The sequence below is a fragment of the Arctopsyche grandis genome, chromosome 13 (genome assembly GCF_051622035.1).
Source record: "Arctopsyche grandis isolate Sample6627 chromosome 13, ASM5162203v2, whole genome shotgun sequence".
NCBI lineage: Eukaryota > Metazoa > Arthropoda > Insecta > Trichoptera > Hydropsychidae > Arctopsyche > Arctopsyche grandis.
Window position 1 is genome coordinate 9,547,372 of NC_135367.1, and position 14,084 is coordinate 9,561,455.

Consider the following 14,084-nt stretch of genomic DNA (forward strand, 5'->3'; position numbering starts at 1 on the left):
AAACAAATGTATGTTTACTATGAGATGTTTAGTAAGCGGTTAATATTGCAAATTATGTTAAAAATACCGAGCAAAGCCGGGTAAAACCACTAGTATAATATTGCTAGCAGTATGGCTCAGTGGTAGCGTGTATGTTTAGCACCAAGTGATTATTGGGTTTGATCCCGCTATAATCCTGGTTAGACTTGGATATTTGTAACTCCAAGTCGATCGCTTCTTATCAGAGTTTGCCAATTTTAATCTGATAATTGTTGAAACAGTTCCTCAAAATTGGTAAAAAATCATCTTACCTCCTGTCACAAATCTTCTGTATTTAATTTATGTACAATTTGTAAAAATATTTACACAATCTAAATCCATAGATGTCTCAGTGGATTAATTAATTAATTAAATGTTAATTTCATGTTCTTCAGGTTCTCGAAATACAGTGATTTATGTAATGAAAATGCTGCATTTTTGTAATTAATTGTCTAGGAAGGCGCATTGGGGTCTTCCTGTCAAGCTTTTTGGTATATATGTATCTATGTAAAAATAAAATAAAATATGTATAGAAAAAGGCGTGATTTTTTGAAGATAACTTATTTAGAATTCAGATAAATTTGAAAACTTTTCTATGCCCATTTTATGTAAAATATATCCCTGCAAGGATAGAATGATACTGTGCATATTATAATAAATTTAATAATAATATGAAGACGGTATGTTTTCTACGAAGTTATGGATCCAATATATTGTATTATACATATTTATATATAGAAAAATTAAAGAATAATAATAAAAAGAAAAAAAGACTTGTTTTTTTTCGTAAAAAATGTTGTCTAAAATATTATAAATATTTTGACAAAAAAAAATATGAAAATATAATATAAATAAAAATTAAGAACATCTCATTAAACTGAATAATTTCTTGTTATAACAAATACTTTCAATTGAATGTTTAAGGAAAAGATAAAGTTGTAAGATAAGTACGTCGAACTATAATTACTAATACATTTAAAAAAACTGATAGTTATTAAGTATTTTATAAAAAATAATATAAATTTAATCCTACATTAAGTCCACGATATGGTTAAATCAAATTTTGTTCCTATTTTTATAAATCCGTAACTTTTCATAACAACGTCACATTTTTTTTTTTGAAAATACATTGTACATTGTGTAATATATGTAGAATCATGAAGAAGTAGGATTTATTTTTCTTTAAAATACTGTCATGATTTAAGTCTAGTCAACGTGTTAAAATTATAGGAAAAATTACGTATAATATAATATAATATGTAAAAAATTAAATATTCCAATGCATTGTAAGTACATATGAGAGCACTTCGTGTGCGTGTAAAGAAAATTGACTCCAATATTGAGAATTTCCCCCATCAACCCCTCGGGGAGAGACACAAACTAAAAGACACAAATAGCTGACTAACTAACCATACACCTCCGAGTGCAGGGATAAGCTCGCCAAATAGGACACACACATAGAAAAAGAAGGAAAAAAGTCGTCTCTTCGTCCCAAGAGCGGAGGAAGATCCTCTCGGGAGGATTCCGTTACGTCGTTCGCAAGTGATTTGCAAAAAGGATAAACGGAACCCGACACGTGCGCTTTCCGGAAAACTCTTCCTGCGGAATATTCTTGCGAATGTCCTTGAGGGAAATTATGGCAGAAACATGTTTGTAAATGCGCCACTTTCGGCCCCCTTTAACGACGTCTCTGGCGCGGATAACGCGAGTCCCCGAATGACCTACACCATCCCCCTCATCCCCCGCCCTTTCTCGGAGGCTTGTGTGGAAAAGTTGAAGCCTCCTTTGTGCCATATTTCGGATGTAAACATGCGTAATGTGAAGGAAAAATGCGCATATACGGAAATATTTATTTTATTTACATTGTTCGGATTTGCGTTTACGCTTTGAATGTACGCACAAAAAACTGTGCGTACGCGAGATCAAAAGCGAAAGCTTTTTTGCCCGCGGAAAGTAATTTATTTGAATATGTTACAATGCAAACTATAATGGATTATTTGGTTGCGATTTTTGGCATCATCATAAATTTACTTTTACACGCACATAACCATTTTTTTTAAATTACTTACTCATCTAGATATGTGTCATAATAAAACCCGTATGTGTACATGTAAAATGTAAGCTAAAGACCCTATTTTTATAAGAATAGAGACTTCCCAATGATACGAAATTATTATAAATAGATATCAAAACACTTTTCTCCTAATTTAAAAAGTGCATAAATGAATATATAAGATGTACATACATATACATACATACTTGATAAGTATTTTAAGTAGGCTTTTGAGCTTAATGTTGTTATGGCTTAAAAAATAAAATAAAACTAAGTTTGACCCATTAAATTCAAATGGTTTTTTCTCGTTTATGAGATGAGCGCTAAAATAAAAGAACCTTTAAAAAAATGTCTATTTTTTTTAACAGATTTTAGACCTTGCAGTCTTTAACTCGAAAATATAGTGTAACTGTGCCTAAAGAGAGTATTGGAACAAGTCAAGTATTTTTTCTATTGCTTGCCATTTTATTTTTGATACTGATTTACACATTTTTTTCTCAAGCTATCGCACATTTATTGGACTAGTTCTATATTTTACGACGTTCTCATAAACGAGAAGTAAACAAAAAAAATCACTCTCATATTCGAATTTGATAGGTTAAATTTAATAAAAAGTTAAATTCAGTGCTATTAGAATACAATTAATCACTTATTGGCTTTTTTTTCATACTGTAGGAATAGAAACAAACAATTAATGATTAATTTTTCGAATAAAAGGTAAAAGACTTAATATTGTGCTATTCAATTATATCACAAACGTGACGAATTATCGTATACAATATGCAGCTATTTTAAGAACTGTCTGAAAATAAACATCTTTCGATGTTCCGAAAGCGAAATTAATCTTAATATAAGTACATATATAACGTCTTCATAATAATTATATACGATAGGTAGTCACGGCGAAATTTACACCGTGATTTATGTGACGATTTTCAGTGCAAAATGGTCTACGCAAATTTCAAACACGCGTACCGTAATGGAGCACGTACGCTATCAATCTCCAGTTTATGATATTCCGCCGACAGAATATTTTTAAAAGTAAGTATAATAATAGTAGTACGAAGCACGCCGAAAATGAGCCGAAAATATTTCAAAGGCTCTGCGGAAAGAGACGGGCTCCGGGAAGATGGGGCGCGGAGGAGCAAAAAATATGTACCTTCGCTTTGAAAATTGATACGTCCCAAATCTCTCCGTAATAATTTGTTATTATACGAGCGTAATGCGATAAGCGATGAGGGAACGTATATCGGACTAAAATATCGCCGACTTAGCTAAACTTTCGTATAAATTTCTACGGTATCTGAGTAGAAGTGGCGTTTTGCCGAATCGCTCGTGTAAAATTCGAACGATAATCGTATAATTTCATACGACTATTCTAGATCGCTAAACGAGTCCTTTATCGAGTCAAATTCACCCCCCCCCCCCCCCGACTACCAATCCTTTGAACGATTTTGTCTCTTATGAGGAAAAAGGTCAATTTGTTAGATAATTCGGTTGAGTTTAAAATTTTCGACATAGTTTCGTAAGATATAATATATCTGTCGGTGTGGGAGACAAGTTTGAGGCTTCTTTTGGGACAGTACGGCGACCCGTCATTTAAATTAATTCGACGAGACGTCGACCCATGTCATGATAAACAGTTGAAGCTGTTCCCGAAGTGTCAATAAGGGTTGTTGCCGTTGAGAGGCCTAATCGGGTTGTACAATAAAATCAAAACGGATTTCCTCGAATTTGAAATCATTTGATCTAACAAGGACAACATTCTCAACGAAATGTATACGCGGAACTAGTTTTATTTTATTTTATGTAATTAAACTTCTGTCTAATAAAAATTATCTAAATTTTTGTTTGGAAATGTAATGAAAACCTGTTATTTTTCTATAAATATTTTCGCTAAAATCCACATGTATGTAGATACACTAAGAATATTGCGTATCGAAAAGTTCAGTTTGAAAATGTATAAAGTATCGTTTCCAAGTTACAATAGATATAAACCTATCGGTAGATTTAGAAATCTGAACTGTATACATATGTAAGTTCAATTTTAAAACATGAAAGTGTGAATATACCATACATATGTATTGTAAAATTTCATTTAATAAATTAAGTAAAATATTAAAAACTATCAATATTTACAGCTTCTACATTCTAATCTTTTCTATGATTGAAAGATCAATTATGATAAAATATTAAAAGAAGAACCTTATTAGTTTTCGATGATGAATAAAGTCAGTAGCTTGAACTCGTGGTTAGCTCCAGGTCGATCGTTTTCTTTCAGAGTTTCAATTTTTTAGATTTTCATTGAAACGGTTCCTGTATCCTCATTGCCAATCTCTCTTGCAAATCTCAAGTTATTGAGCGTCTTGAAGTTCGCTAATTTATATAATAACATACTGCAAGAATTTCTCCATAGATGTCAATGTGGTTGCTGTTTGTATGAATTCGCATTGTATAAAATACATTTCGCATTCGCATTGCAAACAGTTCTACGCGCCTCTAAAGTATGTACATCGTTCCAACTTCAAGTTCGAATTAAAGTGCTCTTCAAATATAATAGTGATAATCAAAAGTGTACCGTTTAAATTATAATACAAAGATTCAGTGTTAAAATTATTTGTTTCATTATGATTTAGTACATATGTATGTATATCAGAACTTTTATATATTGATTAGGATGTCGGCTGAATCGTCATTTTCATGTCGGCTGAATCGTCATACATCGCTATGTATCTGCTATGCAAGTATACAATTTGGTATTCAATCAAATATAATAAAGATGATGAAGCAATATGAAGAATTTTCCCTAAATTTTGTCTGAGCAACTCCGGCTTGTTTAAATTAAAACAGAGAATTTATGCTACAAAATAACAGTCAAATCCAAAATTAAACTACAAGATATAATCCACATAAACCTGTAACTACAATTTTATAACCCATTCAGGTTAAGAGTGGCCAGAGCATATAAATGAAAACGTGCCGAAAATTTAAACCACACCCTCAACTTCAGACTAATATAAAAAGGTTACAGTAATTACATTTATACGATAAAAATAGAATTGTTTCAACACATGACGCTTTTAGATACGACCTTTCCCATTCGTCGGAGTTATTATCCCCTCCGAGAGGAGGGAGACTGGCGTAAATCCGAACTTCTGGCAAAATTTAAGACCTTTAATCTGCATTATGAACTTAGACATCCCATTGTCGTCCCTCTCGCAGACGTTTCCCAAACTTCCGCACCCCTCTCACTTCACTCGGCTACCCTTCTTCACCTCCGATAACATTAAAACGAGCCCCCACCCCATTTCCCTCATCCCCTGCAATAATACTACCCCTCGAACCGCAGTCGCGAGAGAAGCTTAAAGCTCCAGCCCGCTTCCCCGAAAGCTATTTGCGATGTATTCTTCGCGCACGTGACCGCAAACGCTCCGCAAATTCCTCCGTCGGAAATTTTAATGCGAAATCTATTATTTATATGGCGGGGCAGGAGGGGGAGGAGGTGCTCGCGCGCCACCGTTTGGGAATTAATGCTCTCGGTGGTGTTTTATTGCGGTGTTCGTGAGAGCACCTATCTCCAGAACTTGCGGTGCATTGAGCGAAAAGCACGCTACATGTATTATTTGCTAAGTTCACTGTTATTCTCTGATCAAAAGCTCAACGAACGAAAGCTTCACGTGCTTTTGTAAACTATTTTGTATTAACTAGAGACAGTGTTGCTTGCTGGCTATCGACCCATTCTACATAAATGGGAAATTCAGCTAATTTTATGTGAAATAATTATTCCAACTTTATTATTTTATACCAAAAGTATTATGTATTATGGAAGCAGTTTTGCTTAATTTAATTAGCCCACGTGTGTAATTTTTGACTTCTACAATATCAGGAATCGTGTTTTTTTTACGATTGCACTTACATAATTACATACATATAATGTTGTTTTCATCCATATTATAGATTTTTAATCATAAAACCTTTAATGGGTGTATTCTTGAGACCTAAAGATCTTTTTGGTATGAAATTTTATTTTATTTTACATAGAAGGCTTGACAGGAAGACCCCAATGCGCCTTCCTGGACAATTAATTACAAACAATGCAGCATTTTTATTACATAAATCACTGTGCATACTTCGAGAAGCCGAAGAACACGAAATTAAAAATTAATTAGATTAATTAAAGAATAAATCCATTGAGACATCTATGGATTTTAGACATGTACATATTTTTTTACAAATTGCACATACATAATACAGAAGATTTGTGAAAACAGGTAGGAAGATTTTTTTGCCAATTTTAGGGAACCGTTTCAACAACGATCGGATAAAATTGGCAAACTCTGATAAGAAACAATGGATGCGGTGCATCCGCTCTAAAATCGCCAGACGAATTGAACGACAGATTAACGGACGGCTGCTTTAAATGCAATTCTCATCTTCTCGAATGATAGATTGCACATCAGATGACGGGTAACCTTTCGATGTGCACAGATGCAATTATTAAAATGGTAATTATTAAAATTGAGTTGGATCTTTCAGGCGAGTTTAATAAGACAAGATTCGATAAGTTCCGAATCTTGCCTTATTAAACTCGCCAGAAAGATCCAACTCAATTTTAATAATTGCATCTGTGCACATCGAAAGGTTACTCGTCATCTGATGTGCAATCTATCATTCGAGAAAACGAGAATTACGTTTAAAGCTGCCGTTCTGTTAATAATAATTTCAAATATTTATTCATGTAATTGACATTTGTGCCTAAATCGATATTTTCACAACTCGAAAACTCATTTTGATTCCTCTCAGCTACCTAAAGATCGAGTAGTACTAAATTATAATCAACTATGTAGTTATGTAGTACAATTGTATATTATTCAACTAATCGACTGACTGAATGTAGACTAAGCTCTGCGATAGTAGTACGCCTTTATTCAACTTACAATCCAACCTAACAACATTAATAAGTAGTGAGTATTAAATTGTATATATATGGATAAAAATACAGCATTGGATGAAATAATGTATGTATGTATGTATATGTCATTATAATGCGAACGAGTGTTCTATTTAACTTGTATCAAATATTATAAAGTGCATAGTATATACATATTTATATAATATATAGGTATATAGTATATACATCATAACTGGAGGTTTTAAGGGTTCAATTTCACTTTTGCAACGAATAAAACTACGTTTTAGTTTGTAACAGGTGCACGGTCGAATCGATAAGGGTGTTGAGATTAATTTGCGGCAATTCACAAGCTGCAACGCTATATTTTCCATAGTTGCGAAACGAGCATTAATCTTTGTACTTTTTCTCATGCCATCTACGGGCCAGGGGTGTCGGCGTGAAATATTGCGTATAGGTGAGAGTCCATGAACTACTAATAAAACCCTGGGGGTAGTTTTCCCGACCGTATCGCGCTACCGGCTCCCACCCCGTTATTCGCAGTGCAAGAAAATCTGTGAAAAGTTTCCGAATATCTGCGAATATGGATTTGTTAAAACTCGATTTCGGATTTGAAAATCGACGCAGATTGGACAGAGCCCCTTTGTCGTTCGTCGGGCTATATTTGTTCCGAGGCTTTTGAGGGGGTTGAGGGTTGGATATAGGCACGCATGAAACCAGGGTTGAAACTGATTCCCCTATTGTATGAAATATGCTGACGATGCTGGTGCAATTTGGCTTTCCCCAGCAGCCACTCGATACATCTCCGACCTCCATAAGTCGACGACTTCCGCCCGCTTGAACTTTAATACTGCGACATCTTCCACGACAGCCCGTGTGCTTTTTTTTTACTTTTTTTTGTCGTCTTCAGCTTCGTTCTTTCTCTCGGCTTTTTTTTCTCGTCGTCAATTTTTCACCAAATTGAAAGGGCACTTTTATGTTTCGGCTCACTTCCTCTTTCCTGGCGCTCGCTCACGGCGAAGAACTGATAAAAATCACATCGAAAAACGTCGAATTTCATTCTCGGCAGAGTCTAGTGAGCGCGTGTGATGATAAGACTTTCAAAGCGTCTCAACCGCTTTATAAACTCCTTACATTTTTTTATATTATATTCTATAAATTCGATATAGAAACAGCTTATTTTGAAAGTCGAATAAGTCTACTTTTAAAAGAATATCCTTATTGAAAAATAATATCGCGTAAAAACATTTTTTACGTTACATGATATTGAATGTTCTATTTTTCATCAGTCAAGCATTGGAAAATAAAATACGTATATTCACACAGCGTAATAAAAATACTGAATAATCAAATCATACGATACCAAACCCAAGTAAGTAGATATCATTTTCCAATAAACATTTTACCACTCACTGTTATCGAAAATATTTATATTTGAAAAATTTCGAGAACATATTATACATAGATACGTAGATTCGGTGTCAAAATTTGATTAAAGATTTTTTTTTAATCAAATTAAATTCTCCATGCTTTCATTATGGGTTGTCCCTGAGCGACATCTATGGTATTAAACATGTACATACATATATAAATTTAAAGATTTTAAATTTTAAAACCATTCAAATAGTAGTGACACAGTGGGTAGTACACTTTTTGCCAAATTGATGGAGGAACCGTTTAAATAATGAAATCAGATAAATTGGCAAGCTCTGGTAGGAAAGGAACGACTTGGAGTCACAAATATCCAAGGCTGACTAGCAGCACTACAGATAGTAGTAATACACTGGGAATAAATTATTTTCAATTGAGATCAACCTGCTGGATCAGTGGTTAGCATTTAAAGTTATATAAAACCATGCAAACATATATTACACTTATTACACAAAAGATTACTTCGAAAGAATCAATATCGAATATTCGAAAAAAAATAATTGATAATCTGAAATGTCCAATAGAAAAGTATTATTTTGAAATAATGTATGAATTTCTTTACTAGACCACCAGTTGAATGTCGAAAGGCAAAACACTATCGAATTAAATACTTTCTGATTTATATATAGCATAAAACGAACTGGTCATATTATAAAACTATTGACAGATATGAAATAGTAAAGATTTAGTTTAAGAAAGTATGTTTAAATCGTTTAAAGTATGTTCAAAGTATGTCAAAAAGGAAACTAATGCTTTTACATATGCAATGCTTAAATAGTATATATTATGTGAGTGCAAAGTAGTACTTATGTATATTAAGCAACGTACTATTATGAAGATAGTATCGACAAGCATTCAAGAAGCAATAGCTATGTACATACTTGTAGATGAACATATTGACAGCTTTCATTATAAAAGCCATCATCGTATATGAAATGATACGAGCACTATTAAAATGATAACACATCGATTCAAAATGGACTCGGTTCATTGTGCAAACACATACGTACAAAAGGTATCATTTAGAATTGAAATTCAAATCGACGCTTACGTATAGCAAAGGGGAACGTATTTAACTGAATCCCATACGCGAGCTTCTTATCTTAACAGTTTCAAGTCGCATCCCTTCGTCTTCTTGCAACCAACCACCATACACCGGCGAGGTTTTATTGGTGTGCGACAAATTAATGGGAAAATTACTCAAGTGCCCCTTCCTCCTTGGGCTGCCACACCCCCTGGCCCCCAGCAGCCGTGAGATAGTGTCGTTAAGATTGCAATAAAGCTCTTCTTATACACACATAAGCGCGGCGTAGGTACCTAGAGGTAGTACCCGGAGAATAACTGAATACCGAGTACGTGTAAACACGCGACTTGAATAAATTTAGCGAAGCCGCCTTTATTGCGCTCCCGCTAGAATTAACGGGAATCGTTAGCGAATTCCTACGCAAAAACTCACAGCCTACATATTAATAAATATTCGAAATTTTCACTACTGAAAATTCAACAAAATGCCCTTAGATTTATGTTATACTTAATATGTGACATTGTTCATTAATTGTAAAAAAAACCTGGAGCAAATTGACCAACCCTTTAGTTATATGACAAATTCCTCAGAAATTATACTTTCAGATCGGAGAAAGTTGCAATTATCGATTTTATAAAAAAAAACAGTTGTTATTTAAATACCAATTAGCCATTTTTATAGGATTAAAGACATAATTGATTTAGTCAAATTTCTATTGGATGACATACATTTAGTAATTAATATTCATTAATTAGTGGCATGTGTGTAGTTTTTGTATATGTATCAGAATCAACTAAATGGGGCAAAGAGACCTATCAATATGGTTTAAAAAGTAAAAAGGGACGAAATATAGAAAAATGACGCTTTTAATATAATTCTACATATAGATATGAATTACAAAAGAAATTTTAAATTATAACCGTATAAGGGATATATATGTATAACAGAAGGAATTGATTCATTGTATTTTTTAATTTATAAATATCATAAAGAATGTACATAAATTAATTAAGAAAATTCACTTTTAAAATGTATTCAGTATGATAATGACCTTTCAGACAATATTTTAAGCACGTACACTTTCATCACTTACCTATATGTGGTTGTATTTGTATGATTTTTTTTAAAATTGAACTATAGTGAGTATGTTTGTGTAGTATGGCCTAATTTGAAATTGAAAATAATTTGAAATAAAAATTATTATACGTATAAGGTAGTCTATTTGCCCCAGAAAAGTACATCCTAATTATATGTAGTTATATGGGTATAATGTCTATAGTGATGATGTAATATAAATATTAGTATTTTCATGCAATATATATATTTCAAAGGAATTAAATAAGAAAACTCACCCTTTGTGGGGGTAATCCTTGAGCTCTGGCCTGCCTCGCCTGTTTCGGCGAGCAGTTTCCGTGCTTTTCTTTCCGATGAGCCGTTTTCAAACCGCGAAGGAGTCTCGAAAACGTGGTGGCTTTCTTCTTTGCAGTATTCAAACAATTTTCTGTAAAAAAATAAAATAAAACCTAATTAATCTGAGGAACAAACTCGCAATCAAAGGAGCCTTAGAAAACACCTACAAAAGCGGAAAAATTGCATTAGGCAAATACAGATGATTTCAATGAGATCCCACTTGTGTGGAAAACTATTTTTCTAGAAAAGAACCGCCGAAATGAGATGAGACAGAATCGATCCTTTTATCCGTGTCGAATGGCTCGACTAAATCCGCGCAAAAGCTGAAGCATTTTATTCAGATTTCCCTTACAATAACTTACGAGCTTACTCGAAACCATAAATAGCGCGCGTATTTCATACACGGCTGGTCTAATTAACATTATGGCCGTTTTTTTCGCCTCCTTTTAGACGTAAAAAATTCGGGTCAAAATGGGGTATGCCAATTTCTCTCCCCGGCTAAAGAATAAAAACGTGCGCGTACATAAAAATATTAAAATGAAGAACGAGGCCCGAGATAAGGAATGTATATTTCACAATAAACATTAAGTTTTACGGTACAACATAAAGGTACAGGCGAAAAATACATGAGCCACAAATGTCCTCAAGATTTTCTTTTTCTTTTTGAGATGCTTATGTAAATTTTTCCTGAACACATAAAAATAATAATAATATACTTATTGTCATAAGAAGAAGCAGATTTGATGGTTTCAATAAGATTTAAGAATTTAAGAATTCCTGATAAACAAATATGTAGGTACAAACAAATACCATACAGATTGTATTTATTATACTAAAAATAAATACAAAGGAAATGTATTTATTCCTGAAAAGGTCAAAAGGAAAATTAATCATATCAAAATAACATAAACGTATTATCATCTGCGAAACTCTGTATATAAATATAGCAGCATATAGTATATATCTATACATATTTACTTTGTGGAAAACCTACGGTAGTCATTCACGCTGAGTATTTGCAAGCAAATCCATTTGTCAGTCATAGCGGTGTATTGATATCACAACAAAAATAATCGGGCAATCCTAGTTGTTTGGGTCACTGTTTTTGAAGACTTGAAGTACTTTTTTTTCGCAAAACAATTTATAAAATGAGATTAGTAACTTTTCATTGCAAACAGAATAATATGTAATGACGAAAATCAGATTTGATGTCAATATCGTATAAAAATCGCATTTGACAAACGTAAAATGGCTGATTACGTCTTAAGTTGCGTTCTTAGCCATGAAATATATCATAGATATTATAAGGCTATCATCTTCTGTCGAATTTCCACTTTAAATGGTCACCATTAGATTTTTCCTTCGGCTTTTTATATTACTGGAATCCGTTTTTATATATTATATACAACGTAATTTAGGAGAATACGTTATAATATGTATAAATTTCATACCATCCAAAATATTCGACCAAAATACCTGGAGAAGAAAATTAAAGTTTTCGAGAAAATCTTCTTCCCGAATAAAACAAACTCGGGCTCTATCCAACAAACATCGACCTTATTTGGGATTAAACTTAATCCTCTAAGCAGTTCATAGTTCAACATCAACGTATTGAACTACATATGTATGAACATATGTACATCGAATTTTATCATTATGTATTTGAACTGAAACTAATATTAAATCGGACAGAAAGGTCAAACGAAATAAATAATTGCGATTATGATGAATTATGAAATTTCAGCAAAACTGCAACTTTGAACGGTAGAATTTTCAGCACGTATGCCGTTTTTAGGGGTTCGTCTCACCCGATTCTTGCGTTTGAATAATGCATAAAGGCCAGGCCGCTTGCAGCGAACATTTTATATACACACTGGATTCGAATCCCCGCGTCCCATGTGCACACACACACTCACCGCATTAATATTTTATAACAAAAAAAAAAAAATAAAAAAAAACAACAACGAGAAACTGTTATGATATCCCCTCGTCGTACTGCCGCTCTTCTGAAGGAAAATTATTGCGCGAACAAAAGAACGCAATAAAAGGGGAAACAAATAACGGACGCAGTTTTCCACACGACGAAGACTAACGTTTTCCAATTAATATTGAATACATTGTATAAGTGATTTTGGATATGTTGGGTATCGCATAATAATTTATAATACGTGTGTTTAAGGGTGAGTATCTTTGCCGTCTGAGGCCACAAATGGTCAGTTTGAATTCGCTATAATTTTGTATGAACCGATAAATTGTTCGAAAAGCAACTTGCAAACAAATAACTGTCAAAATTAATGTTTGAATGTAATTAATGCATGTGTGGGTAGTTGGAATTTACGTGCGAATATTTCGAATGAACTTAATTAATCAATGAAATGTGCAGAGAACTTCGGTCAAACAAAAATGCTTTATAAACATAGGTAGTAGAATATGAAACTATTTAGTATTGAATTCATTCCTAAACATGGATGTAAATCATACTATGAAAATTGGATAGTAGAAACGGTAGTAAAAATCTATCCAAAAAGTCAATTTTAATCGAAAAAGATATTTGAAGCATGACTGAATTCAAATGGGGATAAAATAATAATATATTCATATTAAAGTCGTATATTATCTGCTATATGAAAGTCTATCCAATATAATTTCTACAAATTCTGCTTAGAAGGGACATTTTCCTTACTTATACTGCTCATATTCGCTGCCTTCATTTTTACAAGCCTCTTCTATGTTTCACTTCGCAAAAGATTGTTATTCTTTTGGATACCATTTGAGCATTTTTTTTTCCACTTTTCGATCATTCTTCAATTCGGTTTCAATATTTTGTGAATATCATTAATAAATGAGCTAAAATTAAATGGCCCAAGATAAGAGACTTGCGGAACACCACAGAAAGTTGGATATTTAATAGAAGAGCAAAGACCGTATTTAAAAAAAATCATGTCGATCTGTCAAAATAGTCAGTGAAAAAACGTATTAAACTGTTAAAAAACCTAAAATTAAACTTAATCAAAGGTTTTTTCAGTCAGTATAAATAACATCAAATTGGACACTTTGACAAAGGGACTTCGTAAGCATGTTTGAAAAAGTAAGTAGATTTGTAGTTGTAGAACGAGTTGGATAGAATCCATGTTGTTGGGCAATTAAAAATTTCTGACAATGGTTGTAAATGATTCTATAAAAAATAATTTCGAAAAGTTTAGCTGGAGCAGAGTATGGCAATGAGTTTTTAATTTTTA

General features: G+C 33.0%; 1 protein-coding gene across 2 annotated transcripts in view; it reads right to left on the minus strand.

Annotated features, from left to right (window-relative positions):
- LOC143921097 (uncharacterized) overlaps nt 1-14,084 on the minus strand; it is a 378,172-nt gene that overhangs the window by 42,491 nt on the left and 321,597 nt on the right. For both annotated transcript variants that reach the window (XM_077444224.1, XM_077444225.1), the window contains one exon: nt 10,788-10,936. In XM_077444224.1, coding sequence (XP_077300350.1) covers nt 10,788-10,936 — 149 coding nt within the window. The remainder of the gene's footprint in view (nt 1-10,787; nt 10,937-14,084) is intronic.